Source organism: Pan troglodytes, chromosome 20 (genome assembly GCF_028858775.2).
Source record: "Pan troglodytes isolate AG18354 chromosome 20, NHGRI_mPanTro3-v2.0_pri, whole genome shotgun sequence".
NCBI lineage: Eukaryota > Metazoa > Chordata > Mammalia > Primates > Hominidae > Pan > Pan troglodytes.
The window spans coordinates 50377564-50403115 of NC_072418.2; the positions used below are offsets into that span (position 1 = coordinate 50377564).

A 25552-nucleotide genomic window follows, 5' to 3' on the forward strand; every position below is an offset into this window, starting at 1 on the left:
TATGTTGCCCAGGTTGCTCTCAAACTCCTGGCCTCAAATGATCCTCCTGCTTCGTCCTCCCAAAGCGCTGGGATTACAGGTGTTGACCACCACGCCTGGCCCTGCCGTGTGTGTCTATGTGTGTGTGGTGCGTATAAATGGCTTTGTGTCCAATCTGTAAACGTCTGTCTACATGTGTGTGTCTGAGTGTATCCAGCCAGCCCACCTCCCCAGACCCCATTTTCCTAAATCCCAGCCCTCAGGCTCCCCAGTGTCTCCCCAGGCCCTGCCCTGCCTTCCTTCCAGCACCATCTTTTCCCAAATCCTCGCCCAGATTCGCGTTAGGTGCCCCACTATTTCCCCAGGTTCTTCCTCATACCCAGAAGCCCCACCCCTTCCCTAGCTCCGCGCCCCCAGGCCCCACCCATCTTGTTAGGCCCCGCCTTCTTCCGCAGCCCACATCCATTTTCCCATTTCCTGATGTCGTATGTCCAAACCCAGACCCCACCCATCGCCCTGGACCCGCCCCCTCTCCACAGCCACCGACAGCGTCTCATCTCCACAGGCCTCTCCCCACATCTCCCTGGGCACTCTTCTTCAGGACACACTCCACGAGCTACCAATTAAGGCCCCACACCGCTCTCCCCAGGCCCCGTCCCATCACTCCTCACCTCGTCCACCCTTCCTCCTTGGGGCCCTCTTCTCACCTGTCCGGCCGCCCTTCTAGGCCTCGCCTCTTCATTTCACAGTCACAACCCCACCAGGCCCCGCCCACGTGGTAGACACAGCACACCTAGGCCCCGCCCCTCCCGAGGCCAGGCCCACTTTGGAGAACGATTCACTCAGGCCCCTCCCCTCCTGAGGGCCCAGCTGTTCAGTGAAGCCCCGCCCACGTCGCGGGCATGGGTCACAGTCCCCGCCCACGTTGCGGGCACGGCCACGCAGGCCCCTCCCCTCCCGAGGCCCAACCAAGACCCGCCCACTATGTGGGCATGGCTCACCCAGGCCCCGCCCCTGAGCCCCATCAGGCCTCGCCCATTCCGAAGCCCCGCCCCTCTCCGGGCCGCCTCGGGCGTGCTCACATGGTCTCGTCGTCGCCAAACTCCAGCTCTCCGCACGCGTCCTCGTAGTGCACGCCGCCGCCGCGCGCCGTGCCGTCCACCGTGCGGTAGGGAAGGCGCACGGTGCCGCGCGCGCCCGAGCTGCGCACGACGCGCACGTCCACGGTGCCCATGCACTCGCTCACGTGCAGCAGGCGGTCCTGGAAGGAGAAGATGCCTGCGTGGTCGTCGTCCAGTATGGTGACGGTGGCCAGCAGCGGCGCCACCAGCCGCCCCTTGGGCCGCCCGCCGCCGTCCGGCTCGAACATGCCCTGCGCGTCGCCCACGCGCAGGTTCAGCAGCCGCACGAAGAAATGCTCGTCCTCCTCGAAGATGTCGTCGTCGATGATGCCGATGCGCAGCTCCTTCTGCGTCTCGCCTGGTTTGAACACCAGCGTGCCCTCGCTGTGGCGGGGTGGGGAGGGGGAAGAGTGGGGTGAGGGTCGGTCATCGGCTGTGTGTTGTACGGGGGGAGTCTGGACGTGCTTCCCAGAGGAGGGGCAGGTGCCATAGAAGAACTCCCAAGTATGAGGGTCGACAGGCATTAAACAAGTAATACTGAGGGTGAATCGGGGTGGGCGTCCTGGAGGAAGGGCTGCAGAGCGGGAACAAGACACAGTGGGCCCCTCCCCGCGTGGAACTCGTGAGGAGCAGAAGGTGGGAATTAAACAGGTAATGATAAGGTTGAGATCAGGGCAGGCTTCCTGGAGGAGGCATTAGCAGGTGGGCATACTCCAGGCAGAAGGAACAGCACATGCAAAGTCCAAGAGTTGAGAGGGAGCCTGGGGTGTTCTGCATCCCTGCTTCTCAAACCTTAATGTGCATATGAATCCCCTGGTGGATCTTGTGAAAATGCAGATTCTGGTTTAGAAGCTCCCGGGTTTCTAGAATCGCATTTCTAACGAGCTCCAGGGGATGTCCTGGTCACATTTTAAGTGGCAGGGATATAGGACCCAGAGAGGACTCTGTCATTCCTCTGATAAAAACCCTTCCCAGATGCCCCCAAGAGGAAGTCCATACACCTTAACTTGGCATCATTCATTCATTCAACAAACACTCCTAAGGGCACCCGTTCTGTGCCTGGTGCCGAGTGGTGCTGGGGACACAGCAGTAACCAGGCCCTGTCCTCACAGGGTTCACAGCCCCATGGGAGAGCCATATCACCATGACAATTGCACATTTAATGATTTAATTACGGTTCATTCATTCAACAGATAACTGACCGTTGTGTGCCAGGCATTGTTTTAAGTGTTGGGGGAACAGCAGCAATAAGAAGCTTTGAGATTCTGTTTTAGTGCAGAAGAATGAACAATAAACAAACACAGGATGTCAGGTGGTGATGGTGCTATGGAGAGAAACAGGAGGTTAGGGAGTGAGGAGAGGGAGCTGTTGGCATGGTCAAGAAAGCCTTTTGGAGGAGATAACATTTGAGCAGAGACCTGAAGGACGGGAGGGAGTGAGCCATAGGGAGGATGCCTGGAAAAGAGTTTTTTGTTGTGTTTTGTTTTGTTTTTTTGAGGCAGAGTCTCGCTGTCATCCAGACTGGAGTGCAGTGTCTCCATCTTGGCTCACTGCAACCTCCCCTCCCGGGTTCAAGGGATTCTCCCACCTCAGCCTCCCGAGCAGCTGGGACTACAGGCGCCTGCCACCATGCCTGGCTAATTTTGTGTACTTTTTTGTAGAGACAGGGTTTCATCATGTTGGCCAGGCTGGTCTCGAACTCCTGACCTCAAAAGATCCACCTGTCTTGGCTTCCCAAAGTGCTGGGATTACAGGCGTGAGCAACCGTGCCTGGCCAAAAAGAGTATTTTTGGTAAAGGGAACAGGCAATGTGAATGCTCTGACCTGGGACTAGACAGCCGGACAGGGGACAGGATCTGACTTAGGGACAGGTCACCTCTTCGAGGAACTGCAGAGAGACCAGCATGATGACAGCAGAGGGAGCCAGGACAAGAGGGTGGGAGATGACATCACAGTGGGAACAGGGGCAGATCTCCTAGGGCCTGGGTGGGCCACGGTGAAGACTTCTGCGTTTACCCTGAGTGAGGAAGGAGCCCTGTGAAGCTTCCGAGCAAAGGAGGGACGTTCCGAGCAGAGGAGGGACACGAGCTGGCTTGGTGTTAAAAGAGTAACAGTTGTGTAAATCTCTGAAACACCCATAAGATACTCTGTAATGGGGGGAGCCAGGGAGGGAACAAGGCAGTGACATTAGATTAGTCAGAGTGAAATTCTGAGGGGTCATGGAGTAAGTGGGCTCTTCCTGGCAGGGCTGCAGACATCAGCGTGACTCTGGGATATTAAGAAATCTTGAAAATCTATCATTTCCCCCAATCCCTCCTACTGTACATGTAAGGGGCTCAGCACCATCTCTGAACCCTGCTATGTGATCCATATGCATTCACTATCACTTTCATATTAAAGGGGTTCTGGGGCCGGGCGCGGTGGCTCATGCCTGTAATACCAACACTTTGGGAGGCTGAAGTGAATGGATGACTTGAGGTCAGGAGTTCAAGACCAGCCTGGCCAACACAGTGAAAACCCGTTTCTACTAAAAATACAAAAATTAGTGGGGTGTAGCAGCGCATGCCTGTAGTCCCAGCTACTCTGGAGGCTGAGGCATGAGAATTGTTTGAACTGGGGAGGTGGAGGTTGCAGTGAGCCAAGATCACGTCACTGCACTCCAGTCTGGGTGACAGAGCAAGACTCCGTCTCAAAAATGTGGGGGCGGGGAGTCAGGCTCCAGTTTTCCAGCTCTGTGGGAGGAAGAGAGGGACCGCAAGGTTCTGGCAAGAGGTAGGGGGCATAGAACCTGGTGAAAAGACCTGCAGTGGAGGGATGAGGGAGTCCCTCAGCTCAGGATTCACTGTCCATGGTGATGGAGCACCCAGGAGGGTGGGCTGACCTGCTTCAAGCCCAGTTTGGCCGCCATGCCAGCTGTGTGATCTTGGGCGGTCAGGATTCTGCAGTCCTCTGAGCCTTGGTTTCCTTATCTGTGGAATGGGCTAATAATAGTGTTTACCTCCTGGCGCTATGGTGAGGACTGAATTGATACAGGGGAAGCACCCGGAGGCACAGTTAGCTAGTGATATCCACATATTAATATTATAATCTTAGAGCCCTAAAAGTCGTGGGATATGAGACATTTACATGTAAGGGATAAAGGGATCAGTAAAATGTGGAGATTGTAGCACTATCTTTTTTTTTTTTTTTTTTTTTTGAGACGGAGTCACCCTGTCGCCCAGGCTGGAGTGCAGTGGCACGATCTCGGCTCACTGCAACCTCCGCCTCTTGGGTTCAGGCGATTCTTCTGCCTCAGCCTTCCAAGTAGCTGGGATTACAGATGTGTGCCACCATGCCTGGCTAATTTTTTGTATCTTTAGTAGAGATGGGGTTTCACCATGTTGGCCAGGCTGGTCTCAAACTCCTGACCTCGTGATCTGCCAGCCTCGGCCTCCCAAAGTGCTGGGATTACAGGCATAAGCCACCGCGCCCAGACCTTTTTTTTTGTTTTTGTTTGAGACAGGGTCTTGTTCTGTCATCCAGGCTGGAGTGCAGTTGCACAATCCCAGCTCACTGCAGCCTCAACTTCCTGGGCTTAAGCAGCCCTCCTGCCTCAGCCTCTCGAGCAGCTGGGACTACAGGCTCGTGCCACCACACCTGGCTAATTTTTATACTTTTGGTAGACATGGGGTTTTGCCATGTTGCCCAGGCTGGTCTTGAACTCCTGGGCTCAAGCAATCCGCTGGCCTTGGGCTCCCAAAGTGCTGGGATTGCAGGCATGATCCACTGCATACATCCTGTAGCATCATCTTTGCCAAACAATTAATCCAAAGATTTAGCAACATCTTTACCAAACAATTAAACTGGGCATCACAGTAATGGACGAGTGGACATCATGTTCCTCCTGATACAATGCACCCAGGGGGATAGAGCATCGCTTGCATGGGATTCCTGCCAAAAGTGCAGGACTCCAATCATCAGGAAGCATTAGACAAACCCAGATTGAGAATCATTCTAGTAACTGGCCTATCATCTTCAAAAGCATCAGGTCACAAAAGTCATGGGAAGGCTGAGAAACTGATCCAGACTGAAGGAGACTAAAGAGATTTGACAGGGAAATGCAATGTGTGTTTCTGGATCAAATGGGAAGAGAGGGCAGGAGTGAAAATACAGCCACCAAGGATATTACAAGGATGACTGGGGAAATGGAAACACGGGCTGTGCATCACTCAATTGACGTTGAGTTAACAGTATCAGTTCAGTGTTAGATTTCTTGAGTGAGATCATAGTATTGTGATTAGGTAGGAGAATGCCATTATTCTCAAAAGATGCATGCTCAAGTATTTAGGCATGAAGGTCATGGTATTTGCAACTCGTGGTCACAGAGTGTCACAATTATTGTTATTATTTTATTATTATTTTGAGACAGATTCTGGCTCTGTCATCCAGGCTGGAGTGCAGTGGCACAATCTTGGCTCACTGCAACCTCTGCCTCCTGGGCTCAAGCGATTCCCCTACCTCTGCCTTCTCAGTAGCAGCGACTACAGGCACATGTTACCATGCCCAGCTTATATATATATATATATATAGAGAGAGAGAGAGAGAGAGAGAGAGAGAGAGAGAGTGTGTGTGTGTGTGTATGTGTGTGTGTGTCTTGGTCTGTCTCCCAGGCTGGAATGCAGTGGCGCGATCTTGGCTCACTGCAACCTCTGACTCCCGGGTTCAAGCAATTCTCCTGCCTCAGCCTCCCAAGTAGCTGGGATTGGACTTTAGAATCCAGGCATCAGAATCATAGAAGGCTAGATTCACAGGACTTCTGTTCCAGCACTGGACACAGAATCTGAGAAGATAAAAATCTTAAAGCCATCAAATCAGAGACTGGATAGGGTTTGGATTAGAATACCAAAATGTTGGCTGGGCGTGGTAGCTCATGCCTGTAATCCCGGCACTTTGGGAGGCCGGGGTGGATGGGTCACCTGAGGTCAGGAGTTTGAGACCAGCCTGGCCAACATGGTGAAACCCCATCTCTACTAAAAATACAAAAATTAACCAGGTGTGGCGGCGCACACCTGTAATCCCAGCTACTCAAGACGCTGAGGCATGAGAATCACTTGAACGTGGGAGGCAGAGGTTGCAGTGAGCCGAGATCGTGCCACTGCACTCCAGCCTGGGCAACAGAGTGAGACACAGTCTCAAAAAAATAAAGAATATCAAAATGTTAGAATTCTAGAATCTTAGAACTTCAGACCCTTAGTGTGTCAACATCATAGGGGATTAAATCTCAGAATCTTGGAAAAACTGTGCTGTTTGGGGTTCTCAGAGATCACGTTTAGTTTGGAGAAACTAAGGCTCACAGGTGTGAACCTGTGGGAAACTTAGAAAAAGAAAAAGGCTTTCCTTCTTCAAGACACTTATTTCCATAAGTCAGAAAACTTATAATAGAAATGCAAATCTACAATGTCCACTATGAAGAGAGCTTCCTCAGATATGGTGGTTTTATGCAGTGCACAGCTTCAACAACTGTACATGGCAGACCTGCCTGCTCAGACTGAGGCAGGAACTCGCCCAAGGAACAGGATCCAGGGCTAAGCTTGGAGTGGAACCCAAGTCTCCTTCCTCCCAGTCTTTGGCCTAAGGTACCTTGATAAGGCAATGCCAGGCCTTGAATGTCCACCAGGATAGGAAATCAAGGAAGGATAGGAAGATGTTGACTCTTCTTAGCCCTTTGGTTCCACCACTGAACAGCATTTCCTCCTTCACTTCAAACATCTTGGTCCTGGCCAGGTGCAGTGGCTCACACCTGTAATCCCAGCATTTTGGGAGGCTAAGGCAGGTGGATTGCTTGAGCCCAGGAGTTAAAGACCAGCCTAGACAACATGGTGAAACCTTGTCTCTACAAAACATACCAAAACAACAACAGCAAAAACAAAAACAATTAGCCAGGCTTGGTGGCATGTGCCTGTAGTCCCAGCTATATTGGAGGCTGAGGTGGGAGGATTGCTTGAGCTTGGGAGGCGGAGGCTGCACTGAGCCATGATTGCGCCACTGTGCTCCAGCGTGAGTGACAGAGTGAGACTCTGTCTCAGACAAAACAAAACAAAACCACACCAGCCTGGGCAACATGGCAAAAACCCATCTTTACAAAAAATATAAAAATTAGCTGGGCGCTGTGGTGCACACCTGTAGTCCCAGCTACCTGGGAGGCTGAGATGGGAGGATCACTTGAGTCCAGGAGGTTGAGGCTGCAGTGAGCTGTGATTGTGCCACTGCACTCCAGTCTGGGTGACAGAGCAAGACCCTGTCTCAAAAAACAATAAAAAACAATCTTGGTCGTGAGGTCATTTGTAAGTGACAAAGTGGGCTGTTATCCCAGGAGGTGACACCTGTATTCACTTCCTTCTGCAAAGCCTCAGTGCTCTAGATGGGGACAGTGCGGACCAGGGGTGGGTAGGAGTGGAAAGGTGAAAAGATAGTTGAAAGCAGGCCCCAATATGGTGAATGCAGTTCCCTCAACTGAGGGCATGTGGATGATGTGGTGCACTGGGGAGAGGATGGACCGAGTGGCCAAGGGGATCCCATGCTGCAGGGTGATGGAACAGAGACCTGTGAACAGCTGCACTTTGTTGTTTTGTTTGAGACAGTGTCTCACTCTGTCACTCAGGCTGGAGCACAGCACACTGTGCACCTGTAGTCCCAGCTACTTTGGAGGCTGAGGTGGGAGGATCAGTTTAGCCCAGGAGGTGGAGGCTGCGGTAAGCCAGGAAGGCTGGGGTGGGCAGGGTAGGAAAGGTGGATGGAGATGGGCAGACAAAAGGATCCTGGACTGACTGAGGTGGAGGGAAAGACCTGCAAATGTCCAAGCGCTGGAAAGAGAAGTGATGAGGGCAGAGAGGGAAGAAGACTGGCTACGAAAAGCAGCCAGGCACACAGTGGTGGAACTCAAGGTCGATGAAACAGAGAACTGCCAGGTACGGTGGCTCACGCCTGTAGTCCCAGCACTTTGGGAGGCCGAGGCGGGTAGATCACCTGAAGTCAGGAGTTCAAGACCAGCCTGGCCAACACGATGAAACCCCATCTCTACTAAAAATACAAAAGATTAGCTGGGTGTGGTGGTGGGCACCTGTAATCCCAGCTACTTGGAAGGCTGAGGCAGGAGAATCATTTGAACCTGGAAGGTGAAGGTTGCAGTGAGCCGAGATCGTACCACTGTACTCCAGTCTGGGCAACAAGTGCGAAACTCTGAGAAAAAGAAGAAAGGAGGAGAGGAGAGGAGAGAGTAGAGGAGAGAGAGGAGAGAGGGGAGAGAAGAGGTGAGAGGAGAGGAGAGAAGATGAGCGAACTGAGTCCCAGGAAGAGAAGGGTTAAAGGGATGAGGGATTGGCTGCTGCTTGATGGCAGAATCAAAGATCTGGGAATAGTTCAGCCTCAGCTGTACCCCAGGGAGAAGATTAAAGGGGGATGTGTCAGGCTACTGAGCAGGTAGAACCTCTGAAAAGCTCAGCCATTGGCCCTCTTTCTCCCTGTCTCCTGATTTATTTTTCTTCACAGCTCCTACCACTACCTGGCATTTTTATGTAATCAGTGTTTACTTCCTAACTGCCTGTCTTTCCCAGGAGAATGTCAGCTCCATTTGGGCCAGGACTTTATGAGTTTTGTTCACCACTAGTCGCCGGTGCCAGATCTGTTTGTTTCTTGCACATAGTAGACACATGATAAATGTCATTATGGGAAAAGGGAGACCTGTGCTTGAATTAACAACACATACTGTTCAAAGCATGATGTAGGCTGGTGAAAATCATTGAAAAGAACATACTGTAAAGCTATAAGTCTTAAAATAGTGTGTCATGGACAGAAGAACTACAAATAGATGAATTTTGTGGGCCACATGAGGACAGAGATCTTATCTATCTTGGTTATTGTTCTAGGTTGATCCCCTAAATAAAGACATCTGGCACACAGTAGGTGCTCAGGAGGAACTGTTGAATGAGAGAATATCACAGATTTGCAAGGAGAGGGGTAAGGAGAGGGACTGGGGCTGTGAGATATGGTAGAGGGTGATGGGTGGGTTGCTTTATGGCACAACCAAAGACCTTTAGCCATCATCTCTCTCCTCCACTCCTATTTTATTTTCCTCCATAGCACTTATTGCCACTTCAAGTTTTTATATGTTTAGTAGTTTATATCCTCATTGCAATTTGAGGGCAGGGACCTTAGCTGCTTGTTCCCATGGTATACCCATTGGCATACAGTGCATGCTCAATAAGCATTTTTACTTTAGTAATGGTGGGAGAAGGCTTGTTCTACCAGGTAGCAATACACATAATGGAACTATAATAATTAAAACAGTGTGGCACCAGCACAAAACCACAGAAATATAAAGAATGCAGGAGGAGTGGTGTGAAGACTGAGAGTTTGTCTCATTCATCATGTGCACTGAGTGCCTGGAGGCAGCACCTGGCACATGGTAGGTGACCACTAAACATTAATGTTCTTATGCACATGAGGAGACAGCTGTTTTACCAGACAATAAAACACAGAACATGGCCGGATGATGGCTCATGCTTGTAATCCCAGCATTCTGGGAGGCCGAGGCAGGTGGATCACTTGAGGCCAGGAGTTCAAGACCAGCCTGGCCAACGTGGTGAAACCCCATCTCTCTACTAAAAGTACAAAAATAAGCCGGGTGTGGTGGCACACACCTATAATCCCAGCAACTCAAGAGGCTGAGGCACGAGAATCACTTGAACCTGGAAGGCGGAGGTTGCAGTGAGCGGAGATCGTGCCACTCACTCCAGCCTGGGCAGCATAGTGAGACTCTATCTCAAACAAACAAAAACCCAGAGGTAGATAATGAAGGCGGGAGGTGTAGCCTTCGGATAGCCATGCTCTCTGCCTGGCCCAGTGGTGTGTGCCCCGCGTCTAGAGCAGCGCCTGGCACAAAGCAGGCTCTCAGGAATGAATGAATGAACAAATGAACGAATGAATCCTGCAGGAGTCAGTTGGGAGGCGAAGAGCCTGGAGGCCGCCGGACGGCGGGACCCACGGCCTGCGCCAGCCCCCTGCACACCCCCCACCCCGGGGGACCCACCTGTACTCGTAGTCGGAGCCCGCCTTGGCCGAGCCGTCCTCAGTGCGGTAGTCCACGTAGAAGGTGCTGTTGCCCTCGCCGCCCTGGCACGTGACGGACAGCAGCACGGAGCCGCAGTTCTCCAGGCAGTGGTAGAGGCTAGGCTCGAAGAAGATGCGGCTGGCGCCGTCGTCTTCGTCCTCGCCCGCGCCCTCGGCCGGCGCCGCCCTGCGCGAGGCGTCCGCCGCGTGTCTGCGCAGCACGTTCCCGGCGCCGGTCATCAGCCGCGTGGCCTGGATGCGGTAGAAGGCGCGGCTCTTCTGCTGGTGCAGCAGCGCGTAGTAGTTGGCGATGCCCACCAGCTGCTCCAGATCCTTGTCCGGGTGCTTCTGCTTGAGGTCCTTGAGGATCTGGATGACCTCGCGGCGGCTGGCGTCCAGCTCGCGCGCCTCGGCGGGGCCCGGGCCCAGGCCGCCCAGCTCACCTGGGGCCTCGGCGCCCACGAACGTGCCGTCCAGCTCGATGCTCTTCGGGGGGTCGCCCTCGGCGCCTATGATGATGCCGCTGCGTGGGTCGGTGCGGTAGCGCTTGTACACGTACTTGTAGAAGAGCAGCCGCTTGTCGGCCATCCAGGCGAATACCACGCACACCGGGAAGAAGACCAGGGTCAGCAGCGCCTCCCACACCTGCGGGCGGCGGGCGTCAGGGCGAGGCCGGGCGGGCCGCCTTCTCCCTCCCCGCCTCTCTGTCTCAGTCTCTGTCCGCCTCTGCCACTCCTCATCTCTCTCCCCAACCCCCAACCCCGCCCCGTCGTCTCTCCCTATCCCTTTCTGTTTCTTTTTCTTTCTTTCTTTCTTTCCTTTCTTTTTTTCTTTTCTTTTCCTTCCTTCCTTCCTTTCTTCTTTCTCTCTCTCTCTCTTTCTTTCTTTCTTTTTTTTTTTTATTTGAGACAGAGTCTTGCTCTGTAGCCCAGGCTGGAGTGCAGTGGTGCAGCCTCGGCTCACTAAACCTTGAACCTTGGCCTCCCGGGTCCCGGTTCAAGCAATTCTCCTGCCTCAGCCTCCCGAGTAGCTGGGATTACAGGCATGCGCCACCATGGCCAGCTAAGTTTTGTATTTTTTTTAGTAGAGACGGGGGTTCACCATGTTGGCTAGCCTGGTCTTGAACTCCTGACCTTGTGATCCTCCCACCTCGAGCTCCCAAAGTGCTGGGATTACAGGCGTGAGCCCTGTCTCTTTGTTCATCTCTGCCTCTCCCCATCTCTCTCTCCTCCCCACTCCCCGTCTCTCCCCACCTCTTTCTGACTGTTCATCTCTGCCTCCCCCCATGTCTCTCTCCCCCAAGTTGTTCCCCCCATTTCTCTCTCTCCCTCTTCTTTCCCCATCTCTCTCCATCTCAATCTCTGTTCATCTCTGCCTCTCCCTGTCTCTATTTCCTCGCCTCTCCCCATCTCTCCCCACCTCTTTCTGTCTCTATTCATGTCTGCCTTTCCCCATCTCTCTCCCCCGAGTTCTCCGTTTCCCCCCATTTCTCTCTCCCTCTCCATCTCGTTCTGTCTCTGTTCATCTCTGCCTCTCCCCCACTTCTCTCCTCCTCCTCATTTCTCTCTTCTTTCCCGTCCCTCTCTTAGTTTCTCTCAACCTCCCTCTTGTCTCTGTTCATCTCTGCCTCTCCCCATCTCTCTCCCCCCATTTCTCTCTCTCCTTCCCCCCATCTCTTTCTATCTCTGTCCTTCCCTTTTTGTCTCTGTTTGGCTCTTGCCTCTCCCCATGTCTGGACATGTCTCCATGTCCTGTTATATCCTGGTAGATCTCCATCTCCCTCCCTTGTGAGTTTCTTTCTCTTTCTCTCTCAATACCTGTGTTTCTCCAGAGCTAATTTTTTTCCCTCTCCCCATCCCCGTTTCTCTCTCTCCTTTCCCTTGTCCTTCTCTTAGTTTCTATTTCCCTCTTGTCTCTGTTCACCTCTCTCTCCCCATCTCTCTCTCTCCTTTCTCCCACCCCTTTCCATCTTGTTCTGTCTGTTCGCCACCTCTGTCTCTGTCTCTGCTCATCTCTGCCTCTCCCTATCTCTCCCCACCCCCTTTTCTCTCTCTCTCCTTGCTCCCGTTCCTCTCCATCTCTGTCTCTCTGTTCCTCACTTATTCTCTATTTCCCTCTCATCTCTGTTCACCTCTGCCTCTCCCCATCTCTCTCCCTCCCCTTCCTCCCATCTCTTTTTAACTCTGTCCTCCCTTTTTGTCTGTGGCCTCTCCCCATCTCCCCCACATTTCTCTCTCTCCATCTCGTTCTATCTCTCTCTGTCCCTGTTTGTCTCTGCCTCTCTCCATCGCTCTCTGCGTGTGCCACTGTCTCTTTCCCTCCTTCCCTCTGTCTCAGCGGTTTTCTTAGCCTTTCCTCCTCCTCTGTCTCTCTCCCTGGCTCCCTCTCTTTTCTTGTTGCCTCGGTCTCCTTGGCTCCATCTCCTTCTTTTATATCTATTGGTAGATATCTATTTCCCTCCCTTGTGAGTTTCTTTCTCTTTCTCAGTATCTGTGTTTCTCCAGAGCTACTTTTCTCTCTCTCCCTCCCTCTCTTGCTCCCCATCTCTGTGTGTGTGCACGTGCGTGCATGTGTGAGCGTATGTGCATGTGTATGTGTGTATGTGTATGTGCGTGTGTATGTGTATGTGCGTGTGTGTCCTGTGTGCGTGCTTGTGTGTGCATGTATGTGTATGTGCGTGTGTCCATCTGTGTCCTTCTGTGTGTGCATGTGTGTATGTGTATGTGCGTGTCCGTCTGTGTGTGTGTCCTTCTCTGTGTGTGTGCATGTGTGTGTGCATGTGTGTCCGTCTGTGTGTGCACGCATGTGTCCGTCTGTGTGTGTATGTGTACGTGTGTGTCCTTCTGTGTATGTGTGTGTCCGTCTGTGTGTGTGCATGTGTGTGTGCATGTGTGTGTCCGCCTGTGTGTGTGTGTGCATGTGTGTGTCCGTCTGTGTGTGTGTGTGTGCGCGCGCATGTGTGTATGTGTTCTCTTTCTCTCCTAGTCTCTTCATTCATCCATCTATCCACCTTTTAGATGCTGAGAACCATGCCCAGCTGCCCAGGTGCCAGGAACCCGGACATCCTCATCCAGTACCAAGCAACAGACAATCCCCACCCTGTGGTCCCAGCTGCTGTCAAGGGACAGAGCCTGTGTGTCTTCTGGCCTCTCTCTCCCTCCATCTTTTTTCTGCCTGCTCCATTTCTCCCCCATCACCTGGGGGTGCCTCCACTTCTCCAAACCTCGCCCATCATCCAGGGCCTGCTCTCTGTTCACCCAAACGCCCTCAATGCCCCACCCATGACCCCTGCCAGTGCCTCCTTAGCATTTGCCTGGCCCTCATGGACAGGCTGTGTCTCTAATAGAGACACACATCTGGCTCTTCTGCCTCATAAAACCAGTTCCCATGCACAGCCAGGGCAGCTCTGAGTTGGGAGCCTGGCTTTACCACAGGGATGGCTGTCTCATCTCTTGGTCTATACAATGGGGACATTTCCAAGACTGAATGAGCACCTGCATTCCTAGCGCACAGCATTCTCAGTTTCTGACACATGGAAAAGACTCAAGATGTGAAATTAACATTGCCTGGCCAAGCGTGGTGGCTCACGCCTGTAATCCCAGCACTTTGGGAGGCCAAAGTGGGTGGATCACCTGAGGCCAGGAGTTCGAGACCAGCCTGGCCAACATGGTGAAACCCCATCTCTACCAAAAATACAAAATTAGCCAGGCATGGTGGTGTGCATCTGTAGTCCCAGTTACTCGGGAGGCTGAGGCAGGAGAATTGCTTGAGCCCAGGATGGGGAGGTTGCAGTGAGCCGAGATCCCGCCACTGCACTCCAGCCTGGGTGACAGAATGAGACTCCATCTTAAAAAAAAAAAAAAAGAAAGAAAAAGAAAAAAAAGAACATCGCCATCGTTATTATTTAGTACTATTATCTTGGGCTTGCAGAGGCCTAAGACTCAGTCTGCTGGTGGCCCAGCACAGGCCTGGCACATGGAAAGCATCCACCAAGACTCAAGGGTTTGCCTTGAAGATATTCATGGAAAGACTCAAATGTTACCTTTCTCATCAAAGATGAAGAAGAAAAGATAAAAGAGTATTTATGGGCCAGGCGTGGTGGCTCATGCCTGTAATCCCAGCACTTTGGGAGGCGGAAGTGGGTGGATCACGAGGGCCAACATGGTGAAACCCCGTCTCTACTAAAAATACAAAAATTAGCTGGGCGTGGTGGCAGGCGCCTGTAATCCCAGCTACTTGGGAAGCTGAGGCAGGAGAATCGCTTGAACCCAGGAGGCGGAGGTTGCAGTGAGCTGAGATCACCCCACTGCACTCCAGCCTGGCGACCGAGCGAGACTCTGTTTAAAAAAAAAAAGAGTATTTACGATGACAAGGCCCCCGAAGGCCAGGCACAGTGGCTCACGCCTATAATCCCTGCACTTTGGGAGGCCAAAGTGGGTGGATCACTTGAGCTCAGGAGTTCAAGACCAGCCTGGCCAACATGGTGAAACCCCATCTCTACTAAAAATACAAAAATCAGCCAGGTGTGGTGGTGTGCGCCTGTAATTCCAGCTATTAGGAAGGCTGAGGCAGGAGAATCGCTTGAATCTAGGAGGCGGAGGTTGCAGTGAGCTGAGATTGCACCCCTGAACTCCAGCCTGGGGGACAGAGTGAGACTCCATCTCGAAAAAAAAGAAGGCCCCCAGAGTATCTTAAAAATGAGCCTGGTAGGAAAAATATCTAAGATCCAGTTGCCACACCTGCTATCACTGTGTTTACTGCTGGCTCAGAGAACAGTCAAGACTTGCAAATAGTAAAACTGCATGAAGCCAACAGGCAGATTTGGGAAAAGGAGCCGAATGTTCAGCGCAAGCTGTGAAATGAACTCTCTCCCTTGTATTAATTGAACCTACCATTATGTATATTGCAAGGAAGTCTCTATTCATCAGAAGACAATCCCAAACCCCTAAGATTTTCCTTCCTCCCTGCAGGTCAATAAAAAGTGATTCTAGCCGATTCACAATGTCTTTCTAGAGCACCCACTAAGAATGTGTCCAGCCTGGGAGGGCACTGTGACATTTTCAGGTCTCAGTGGAGCAGGCACACCCCTGAGACAGAGTATTGGAAATCTCGGGGTATTTATGGGCTGCCATCATCACTAGGGAGGGGGACATGGTCTTGGCCTTTCCTGGCCTGATGACATCCAGCAACTCACGGGACAGTCCCACACAATACAGAAATGTCCCATATGCCGGCTCATTTCAGAACCTGCCACTAACATTCTTATCTGCACGGGACAGTCCCACACAATGCAGAAATGTCCCATATGCCGGCTCATTTCAGAACATGCCACTAACATTCTTATCTGCACGGGACAGTCCCACACAATACAGAAATGTCCCATATGCCGTCTCATTTCAGTACCTGCCACTAATGTTCTTATCCGTGAAAACACTGTTTATGATAGTTAGAATTTATAACTCTGTTTTATGTATTTCTTTCTTTTTCTTTTTCTTTCTTTCTTTCTTTCTTTCTCTTTTTGAGACAGAGTTTCGCTCTTGTTGCCCAGGCTGGAGTGCAGTGGTGCAATCTCGGCTTACCGCAACCTCCGCCTCCCGGGTTCAAGCGATTCTCCTGCCTCACGCTCCCAAGTACCTGGGATTACAGGCATGCACCACCACGCCCGGCTAATTTTGTATTTTTAGTAGAGTTAGGGGTTCCCCATGTTGGTCAGGCTGGTCTTGAACTCCTGACCTCGGGTGATCCGCCCACCTCAGCCTCCCAAAGTGCTGGGATTACAGGCATGAGCCTTTGCGCCCGGCCTATGTATATCTTTTTTAAATTTCTTTTTTTTTTTTTTTTCTGAGATGGAGTCTCACTCTGTCACCCAGGCTGGAGTGCAGCGGCTCAATCTCAGCTCACTGCAACCTTCACCTCCCAGGTTCAAGCGATTCTCCTGCCTCAGCCTCCCAAGTAGCTGGGATTACAGGCGCCTGCCACCATGCCCAGCTATTTTTTGTATTTTTAGTAGAGACAGAGTTTCACCATGTCGGTCAGGCTGGTTTCGAACTCATGACCTCAGGTGATCCATCCACTTCGACCTCCCAAAGTGCTAGGATTACAGGCGTGAGCCACTGTGCCCAGCCTTATGTATATCTTATATGAAGTATTTTCCTGTATGGTTTAACATACTGCAAATACACTTGTTTTAAATCTCGTGGCTACCTGCTCCTCTGCCTAGACTTCTTGCATGCAATGGTTTCTGATCTTTTTCTTTCTCTGAAGCCCAGCTTATTCATTATAAATAGATGCCTGCATCTGGCTCCCTTGTCATGAGGGTAGTTGTGATGAAGCATTTCCAGGTGGAAATGCAGACTGTTCTGTTAGAAACCTTTCCTTTTTTTTTTTTTTTTTGAGACGGAGTCTCGCTCTGTCGCCTAGGCCTGAGTGCAGCGGCGCGATCTTGGCGCACTGCAAGCTCCGCCTCCCGGGTTCACGCTATTCTCCTGCCTCAGCCTCCCGAGTAGCTGGGACTACAGGCGCCCGCCACCATGCCCGGCTAATTTTTTTGTATTTTTAGCAGAGACGGGGTTTCACTGTGTTAGCCAGGATGGTCCCTATCTCCTGACCTTGTGATCCGCCCGCCTCAGCCTCCCAAAGTGCTGGGATTACAGGCGTGAGCCACCGCGCCCGGCCCAGAAACCTTTTCTTTAGGCAGGGCACAGTGGCTCACGCCTGTAATCCCAGCACTTTGGGAGGCTGAGGCGGGCAGATCACTTGAGGTTGGGAGTTCGAGACCAGCCTGGCCAACATGACAAAACCCCGTCTCTACTAAAAATACAAAAATTAGCTGACGTGGTGGAACACACCTGTAATCTCAGCTACTCAGGAGGCTGAGGCAGGAGAATCGCTGCCTCAGAGCGACAGAGAAAGACTCCGTCTCAAAAAAAAAAAAAAAAGAAAGAAAGAAATAGAAATCTTTTCTTTATAACACAGTTTGGACATTATACTGACTTTTTGGGAAGCCAAATGCATAGAGGAGTTTGTTAATGAATAGCTAACATTTACTCTGTTTCAGGCAGACTATTTTAAGTCTTTCCACACGGAACAATTCAGTTAATCCTCATGGTAGCCCTATGAAGTCAGCACTCTCATGATCCCCATTTTACAGGTGAGGAAACTGAGGCCTGGAGAAGATAAGGAACCTGCCCTAGGTCACACAGTGAGGAAATGGCAGAGGTGGGATTTGAACCCAAATCTCTGGCTTCAGGTGCATGGATCAAACTCTGAGGCCACAAGATCTCTCTTTGATTACCTAAGAATTTCATATCAGCAGAAATAAAGGGGATGTAACAAAATATCTGTTATATTCTCCTTTCTTCCTTTCTTTCTTTTCTTTCTTTTTTTAGATAGAGTCTCACTCTGTCACCCAGGCTGGAGTGCAGTGGGGCCACCTCGGCTCACTGCAACCTCCACCTCCCAGGTTCAAGCAATTCCCCTGCTTCAGCCTCCCGAGTAGCTGGGATTATAGGCGGGTACCACCATGCCAGGCTAGTTTTTATATTTTTAGTAGAGATGGGGTTTCACCATGTTGGCCAGGCTGGTCTCGAACTCCTGACCTCAAGTGATCTTCCTGCCTTGACCTCCCAAAGTGCTAGGATTACAGGCATGAACCACCACACCTAGCTTCAAAGGCCTTTCTGAAAGCCTAAGTCAGGACACCATTCATTTTAACAGCACCTTAAACTGTACGATATATCACTGCACACTTTTCACCATGGCAGATGGGAAACTCTCTCCTCTTTCTCTCTCCCTCTTTCAGGAACCCTGTCTTCTGGTGCCACTGTCCTCCCCTTTCCTCACTGTGGCTTCTGATCCCTCTGTTATATATCCTCCTTCACAGAAAACCCACAAGGCATTTTTCTATCTCTAGCTTCAGATCCTTCCTGGGAAGAAACTGTAACTGGCAGAAACCTGACAGTTAGATTACACACATGTGTGAATGAATCCTGGACACCTGCAAATAAATTATGCATGTGTGTGACTGAATTAGGCCAGGCCCATAAATAAATTATGCAAATGTAGGAGGCAGTCATGGGGTTGTGGGAAATACATTAGGCAAACGTTGTCAAGGAAGACTACATAGTATGCGAGTTAAGACATGGGGTGAGCGAAAGGCTAATGATTATGAGAATATAGGTATAAATTATGCAGCTGTGGGTCTAAATTTTGTCTCACTATTGGAATAAATTATGCAAAGTGGTCACAGGGCTTATATTGATGTTGGGTTGGATGGGAGTATACATTACACTGAAGTGGCATAAATTATCCCAACATCAGAAATTGATGATGAATAATGAATGAATTATGCAAACCGTGATCACATATCTGGCAAATGGCTAAATTATGCAGATGTAGGTATGTATCTATGCGAGCCCATGGATAAATTATGCAAATTGCACTAAGTTACTCAAGCCAATTAGCAATGTCAGAAAACACCAGGCTGGATTATATGCAAGGGTAGTATGAATTATGCGAATGGAGGGTGTCTTACTGCAAAAGCGGGAATCAATTATGCAAAAGGTAGGGAGTGTAGGAAAACATGTGAACATACGTAGCATGCATTACACAGATCACAGGGGCACCGTTAGTACATACAACACCCTTTTGGGAGCTAAAAGGTGCCCCTTCCAAGTGAGTGTACTGTTATTAAGTGCAAAACAGTGCGTCCCTCTGGACAAATAAATGTTTGCTGCACCCTCCAGAGATATGGCTGGGTAGCATCAGCAGGACTCCAGCCCCTCCAGCAGGACTTGCCCTGTTTGGCTCAATCCCCTTGTGTAGTCTGTGACCTGCACAACCGTACTTGGCAGCCCTCTCAGATGTGAGTGTGCATTTCTGCAAATACAGCAATCAACATTCCAAGCCAAGAGCACCTCTCTGGATTTTGCAGACACACATGCACCAAGAAAGCATCTATGGGTCTTTGCTCACCTGGACCACACCGGGGGAAAAAACAGCAAGGATGAGATAAAGCCAGACATAGGCGAAGATGCTCCAAGAGGCAGTGACAAAGAAGACTCTCAGGTGCTTGATCTTGCGGCTCTCGCCGGCTGGGATGACGTAGATGCACACGGCGATGACCACAAACATGTTGAAGGCAGCGCTGCCCACGATGGTGCCTGGGCCCAGCTCACCCGCCTGGAAGTTGTGGCCGCAGACTTCGATGACTGACAGCAGGATCTCAGGTGCGGAGGAACCCAGGGCCATGAGCGTGAGGTTGGACACCGTCTCATTCCAGATGCGAACGGTGCCCACGCTGGTCTCACCGTTGGCCTTGGTGATGGTGATCTCCTTCTCTTTTGACGTGATGACCTCGATGGCCGCCATGAAACGGTCGGCGATGATGGACACTCCCAGAAACATGTAGACCATGGCCACAAAGTACACCACTGCCCGTGCCGCCTTGTCACCCAGCGACGGGTCGTCGGGCTCCCACACGGGCAGCAGCACCCCTGGCTGGCAGCGGTAGGACCCCTGGCAGCCCCCTGTGCTGGTGTCGCTGTCATTGGCCGGGGGAGGCGGCAGGGAGGGGGTTGGGGTGGCTGCCCCGGAGCATGGGGGAGCCGCCAGGAGGAGTGTGACCCCCACCAAGGCCAGGGGAGCCATGGGGGGTGGTGGGGTCCTATGGGGGAGGAAGAGGAGGTCTGGGTGAGGGAAGCAGACCTCTTTCTGTCACACAAAGGCCAAAGCTCATTGGGGAAGGAGGGTTGGGGGAGAAGCTGAGGACCAATGCAGGCAGGATGGGGACTGAGGGCAACAGAGACACAGAGAGTGACAGACGGAGACCCACAGAGAGAGAGAGACTGAAAGATAAGGACAGAGGAACCCCCATGCACTGCTGGTGGGAATGCAAATTGGTCTATGCACTTCGGGCAACTACAGCCGAACACCACGCATCATGCAATTCAGCAGTTTTGTTCCTCGGTATGTGCCTGAGAAATAGGTCCTTATGTCCACCAAAAGGACCTACAAGAATGTTCATAGCAGGCCGGGTGCGGTGGCTACGCCTGTAATCCCTGAACTTTGGGAGGCCGAGGTGGGTGGATCAGGAGTTTGAGACCAGCCTGGCCAACATGGTGAAACCCTGTCTCTACTAAAAATACAAAAATTAGCTGGGCAGGGTGGCGGGAGCCTGTAACCCCAGCTACTCGGGAGGCTGAGGCAGGAGAATCACTTGAACCTGGGAGGCGGAGGTTGCAGTGAGCTGAGATGGCGCTACTGTACTCCAGCCTGGGTGACAGAATGAGACTTCATCTCAAATAAAATAAAAAGAATGTTCATAGCAGCTTTATTTATAATAGCGCCAATCTTCAAACAACCCAGAGGCCTATCAGCAGTAAAATGGAGAAATACGTTTGGAGGATTTGCACAGTGGAATATTATAGAGCACTGAAAAGGGAGTGAACTATTTGCTGCTGCACCCAGCACATGGATGAATCTCACAGATGTCACAATGGCTGAATGAAGCCAAGCACAAAAGCACTCAAACTGCAAAATTCACTGAGAGGCAGGGAGCAGGAGGCTCTGAGTTTGTTAGGAGATTCAAATGGTCTCCAACTCGGCCCTTTGAAAGCTCTTGCTCAGGATTTGGGCTGTGGCGGGTGTTGGGCCGTGTTTGTCTGTTTCAAGTGGGGCTGGGGAGGGGTTGCTGGAGGGTCTCATTCATGTCCCTCCCCAAGGTGGTAGCAGGCATCAGTCTCTCCAGCTTCCCTGTGTCTGACCTGAGGTTTTCCCCAGGCTCTGTAAGTGGTGCAGTTCCTTAGGGGCTGTGACATCTAAGACCCTGTGCTGGGCTTTCTGTCCCATTTGTGGGTGTGGGGGTTCTACTGTTTCATTATTTCTCTCCCTACCTCTGGTGCTGAGTTTGAGTGGCTATTACCGTGTCTTATCTGGGTTTCCTTTTAAAACACAAATTGCTGGACACGGTGGCTCACGCCTGTAATCCCAGCACTTTGAGGCTGAGGCGGGTGGATCACTTGAGGTCAGGAGTTTGAGACCAGCCTGGCCAACATGGTGAAACCCTGTCTCTTCTAAAAATACAAAAAATACAAAAAAAAAAAAAAAAAAAAAAAAAAAAAAGCCAGGTGTGGTGGCGTGTGCCTGTAATCTCAGCTACTCGGGAGGCTGAAGCATGAGAATCGCTTGAGCCAGGGAGGCAGAGGTTGCAGTGAGCCGAGATCATGTCATTGCACTCCAGTCTGGGCGACAAAACCAGACTCTGCCTCAAAAACAAAACAAAACCAAAACCAAAAAAAGCCCACAAATCAGCTTGCCTCATCCCCCTGCTGTTCAGAACCCCCCCAGCTCCCATCTCACTCACAGCACCAGCATCCTCTCCAGGGCCCGTGAGGTCCTGCCCAACCTGGCCCCGACTCCCTCTCTGGCCTCTTTTCCCACCCTCTCCCCCTTGCCCAGTCTGCCTCAGCCACCCTCTCCTCCCCTCTGCTCCTCAGCCTCACCAGACAAGCTTCTGCCTTGGAGCCCTGGCACCTGCTGTTCCCCCTTCCTCAAACACACTTCTCTATTTATGTATTTTTGAGACGGGATCTCACTCTGCCACCCAGGCTGAAGTGCAGTGGCGCCATCACATCTCACTGCAGCCTCGACCTCCAGGGCTCAAGCAACCCTCCCTCCTCAGCCTCCCAAGTAGCGGGAAGTACAGGCGTGCGCCACCATGCCCAGCTAATTTATTGTAGAGCCCAGAGTCTCTATGTTGCCCAGGCTGTTTTTGAACTCCTGGGTTCAGGTGCTCCACCTGCCTTGGCCTCCCAAAGTGCTGGGATCACAGGTGCGTGCCACCTTGCCCCACCCACTCTTCCCCTCATATCCGCTAGCCTTGCTCTCTCTGCCCTTTCAGGTTTCCACTCTGATGTCAGCTTCCCCGAACACCCCATCCAAAATGACACCCTCCCCCTCTGGGGAGCACCCCTCCATTCCACAGGTGAGAGGACCAAGGCGCAGAGAGGTTACGGAACTTGCCCACATCATCCAGCACCAACTCTGGCTCCCAGGTCGCCTCTCCAAGAGTGGCCCTGACTCTGAGCTCCTCCGCCCCACCCTCATGTTGCCATGGTAACCCAGTGGCTTATCAAAAAGAGAAGGAGAGAAGAAGAGAGGTGTCCTGGGAGCCTCCACCCTCCCAGACCCCTCTGCCACCAGCCTCATTTCTTCCAGGGGCTTCCATTTGCTTGAAAAGTTCTTCTGAGAGTCTAACCCACAGCCTGTCCCCAACTCACACCTACATACCCATGGGCTGGGAGCTGGCTCCTCTGGGGGAGGGAGGCAGCGTGTTGGCAGAACTTCCCAAGAAGGAGAGAGCAAGCGAGGAGCATGCCTGTGTGCGTGTGTGTGTGTGTGTGTGTGTGTGTGTGCAGGCAGGGGTGGGGGAGAGGGGTGATTCTTAAAGGGCCACCGCACAATTAGCCCCCTCAGCAAGGCCCCTAATGATACGTCTAATTAGCAGCCCTCTAATTAGCAACAACTTAGGCATAATTACAAACCCACCAGGATCCAAAGCAAAGGCTCATGCTCCCTTCTCCCTCCGCCTCCCCGGCTTTCAGGAGAAACAGGGGCCAGCCGGGAGTCAGGAATTCTCCTAAAGCATCAAACCAAACCCCGCTCTCTCTGGGAGGAAGCCTCGGCCTGGGAAGTCCTCCCTCAGGTTTAATCACCTGTCCTTCCTGCTGCAGTCCTCAAGAGAGACTACAGCCAGGTGATGGGTTCTCATGTCCACCCTCCTAGCCCAGGGGCTGGGTCAAGCACAGCCTAGTGCAATCCCTTTTTCCTGCAAAACCTGGTTTCTCGCTGGGGCCTTGCGGGAGGAGCAGTCAGGGAGAGAAAGCACTAGATAAATATTTGTGAAATGAATGACCAAGAGGTCTGAGCCCTGTCACCGGGGACCGTGGGCTCCCTCTGCTCCTGGCTCCTGCCTCTGCCTCTCCATCCACCAGCAGCCCTGAAACCCAATCTGCTTTTGGAATCCAGGGGCAAAAGGATCAGGTGGAGCCCAGGGTGGGAGCGGGGAGGGCAGATGGCAGGTACCGTCTCCCAGGGCCATCTCTCCCTCCCTTCGTGGGCCTGCGGCCAGCTGCGTCGGCGGTGAGCACCCCTGTTCTGCCTCACGTGCCTCTTAGGTCCTTGATCAGAAGAACGGGACTGCATGCCTGGGGGTGGGTGCAGTCTGGCGTGCCAGGTAAGACCCCTCCTTCATATCCCTCACGCTACCACCCCACAGTGGGGCGGCAAGGGAGGGTGCTTTTCTGACTGTGCCTGTGTTGGGGGCTGGCCCTTGCAGGACCGAGTTGGGGACTCAGACTTCTAAACATGCACATTTACTGCCCCAGCATGAGCGCAGGTGCTCCCATCACCTCAAAATGGTCCAGTGTGGGGATCACACCACAGAGCTTGGGTGCTCGAGGCTGTGATACACTGATAATAGGTAAACTGAGGCCCAGAGGAGGAACAGGGCTCTTAACCTAGTGCTCTTTAAAGCCATCTGAAGTCCCCCCCGTGGGCACTGTCACACAGGGCTGGGACCTCACCTGCAGCCAGGGAGACACACACACACACACACACACACACACCAGGGCTACAGGCACAGCCTCGTACCTTTTCGCCATCACTCACTCTCTTGCCCACCTTCTCCAGGGCCCCCTTCTCTCAAGGAAGGCAGACAGTGTGTTGGCCAGGGCCCTCTCAGCACCCCCCAAGAGGTGGCGGAGAAGCTTTTGAGACCCACCCCCCACTGAGACAGTGTGAGGCTGGCACACCAGGAAAGGGATGGAAGTGAGACTGCAGGAAGGACTGGCCCGGTCTAACTCAGTACCTAGTGCTTGCCCAGAGCAGGAAAGGCGCTCAGTAATTATCAACAAGAATGAATGAATCAAGAGCTGGACAAACAGCAAGAGGTATGGAAGTTAGACGGCAGGAAGGACTGGTCCAGTTACACGAGGAAGACTGGGGAGGTTAGATTGAAGGGAGGTCTGGTCTCATCTCTACTACAAAGGCTACCGGTTAAACTGCAAGAAGGACCGGCCTCAGAACGCCAGAAACAAGGCAGGGGGAGGTGGGCTCGGTCCTCAGGGGAGAGCTGGGGTGGGTGCCGGCTGGGAGGACTGGAGAGAGCAGGGGAGCTCTGCTGAAGTGGGGAGAGGAGTTTAGAGGACTCCAGGCCTGGGGGAGCCCACTCTGCGGGTGGGGGGGGGTCTACTTCCTCCAGGTACCCCCTGCCAGGGGCGGAGACAAAGGTGTGTGGGAGGAGGGTGCACTGGCTCCCAGGGAGAGCCAGAGAAGAGGAAAGAGTGAGAGAAACAGAGACTGAGATATCCAGAGACAGAGATGGAGACGAGGGGGAGATGGGGAGGGAGGGAGGGAGGGAGAGAGAGAGAGAGAGAGAGACATGCGGACATGGGAAGAGACAGAGACACAGAGAAAGCAGAGACAGAGAGAGACACAGGAAAGCTGAGACAAGGGAGAGAGGCAGAGACACAGAGACATAGAGAAACAGAGATGGCGCAAGAGGAAAGGAGAGAGAAACCCAGGACTTAGAGACAGAGCCCCGGAGAGACTCCGAACAGACCCCGGCACAGAGACACAGAGAGAGGGAGACAGGAGTGAGAGACTGAGAGACAGGGACTCCCAGAGGCGGCCAGACTCTGCTAGACAGAGACCCCTGAGACATGTGGAGAGACAGAAAGATGAGACCCAGACACAGGAAGGCGGGGGCAGAGGTAGAGAGCGCGAGGGGGGGGTGCCCCAGACGGGGTGGGGGCGGGGTGTCCTCGTCCCCCAGTACCCAGGCGGTCCCCCTCCCCAGCCGCCCGAGAACCAGGAGGGACTGAAGGTGTTGGGGCGGCTGGTGGCACTCCCACCCCACAGAAGGTACGCGTGCTGGGCCAGGCAGCCCCCCACCTCCATAAACCAGCCCAGGGAAGCCAGCTCCAGGCTTCCCGAACCGCCCCCACTCCGCACCTGGGGTAACCCCGTCCTTTTCCCACGCCCCCACCTCCCCACCAATGGGGTCTCTTACCTGCGGCTACAGCCTGGAGCAGGTCCCCCCAGCGCTGGGCTGGCAGTGGTGGGCGACTCCGCCCGAAAGAGAGAGAGAGATTGAGAGAGAGAAAAGCCTGAGACTGAGAGGGAGAGCCGGGGAGGAGGGGAGGGAGAGGGGATAGAGGGAGGAGAAGAGGAGAGGGGAGGGACACGGGGGAGGGGGAGGCGGCGAGGGAGCGAGGGAGGGGGAGGAGCCGGAGAGAGGGGGAGGAGGCGGAGGCGGGCAGAGGGGAGGCGGTGCGGGAGGCGGGGGGAGGCCCGGGGAGGGGCCT

General features: G+C 52.7%; 1 protein-coding gene across 4 annotated transcripts in view; it reads right to left on the reverse strand.

Moving 5' to 3' along the window:
- SLC8A2 (solute carrier family 8 member A2) overlaps positions 1 to 25369 on the reverse strand; it is a 43957-nt gene extending 18588 nt beyond the window's left edge. For all 4 annotated transcript variants that reach the window (XM_016936344.3, XM_016936343.4, XM_016936342.3 and 1 more), the window contains exons 1-4: positions 25258 to 25369; positions 19161 to 19851; positions 10168 to 10832; positions 1062 to 1484 (exon numbers count right to left, since the gene is read on the reverse strand). In XM_016936344.3, coding sequence (XP_016791833.1) covers positions 1062 to 1484; positions 10168 to 10832; positions 19161 to 19835 — 1763 coding nt within the window. In that variant the 5' untranslated portion in view covers positions 19836 to 19851; positions 25258 to 25369. The remainder of the gene's footprint in view (positions 1 to 1061; positions 1485 to 10167; positions 10833 to 19160; positions 19852 to 25257) is intronic.
- Between the last annotated feature and the right edge of the window lie 183 nt (positions 25370 to 25552).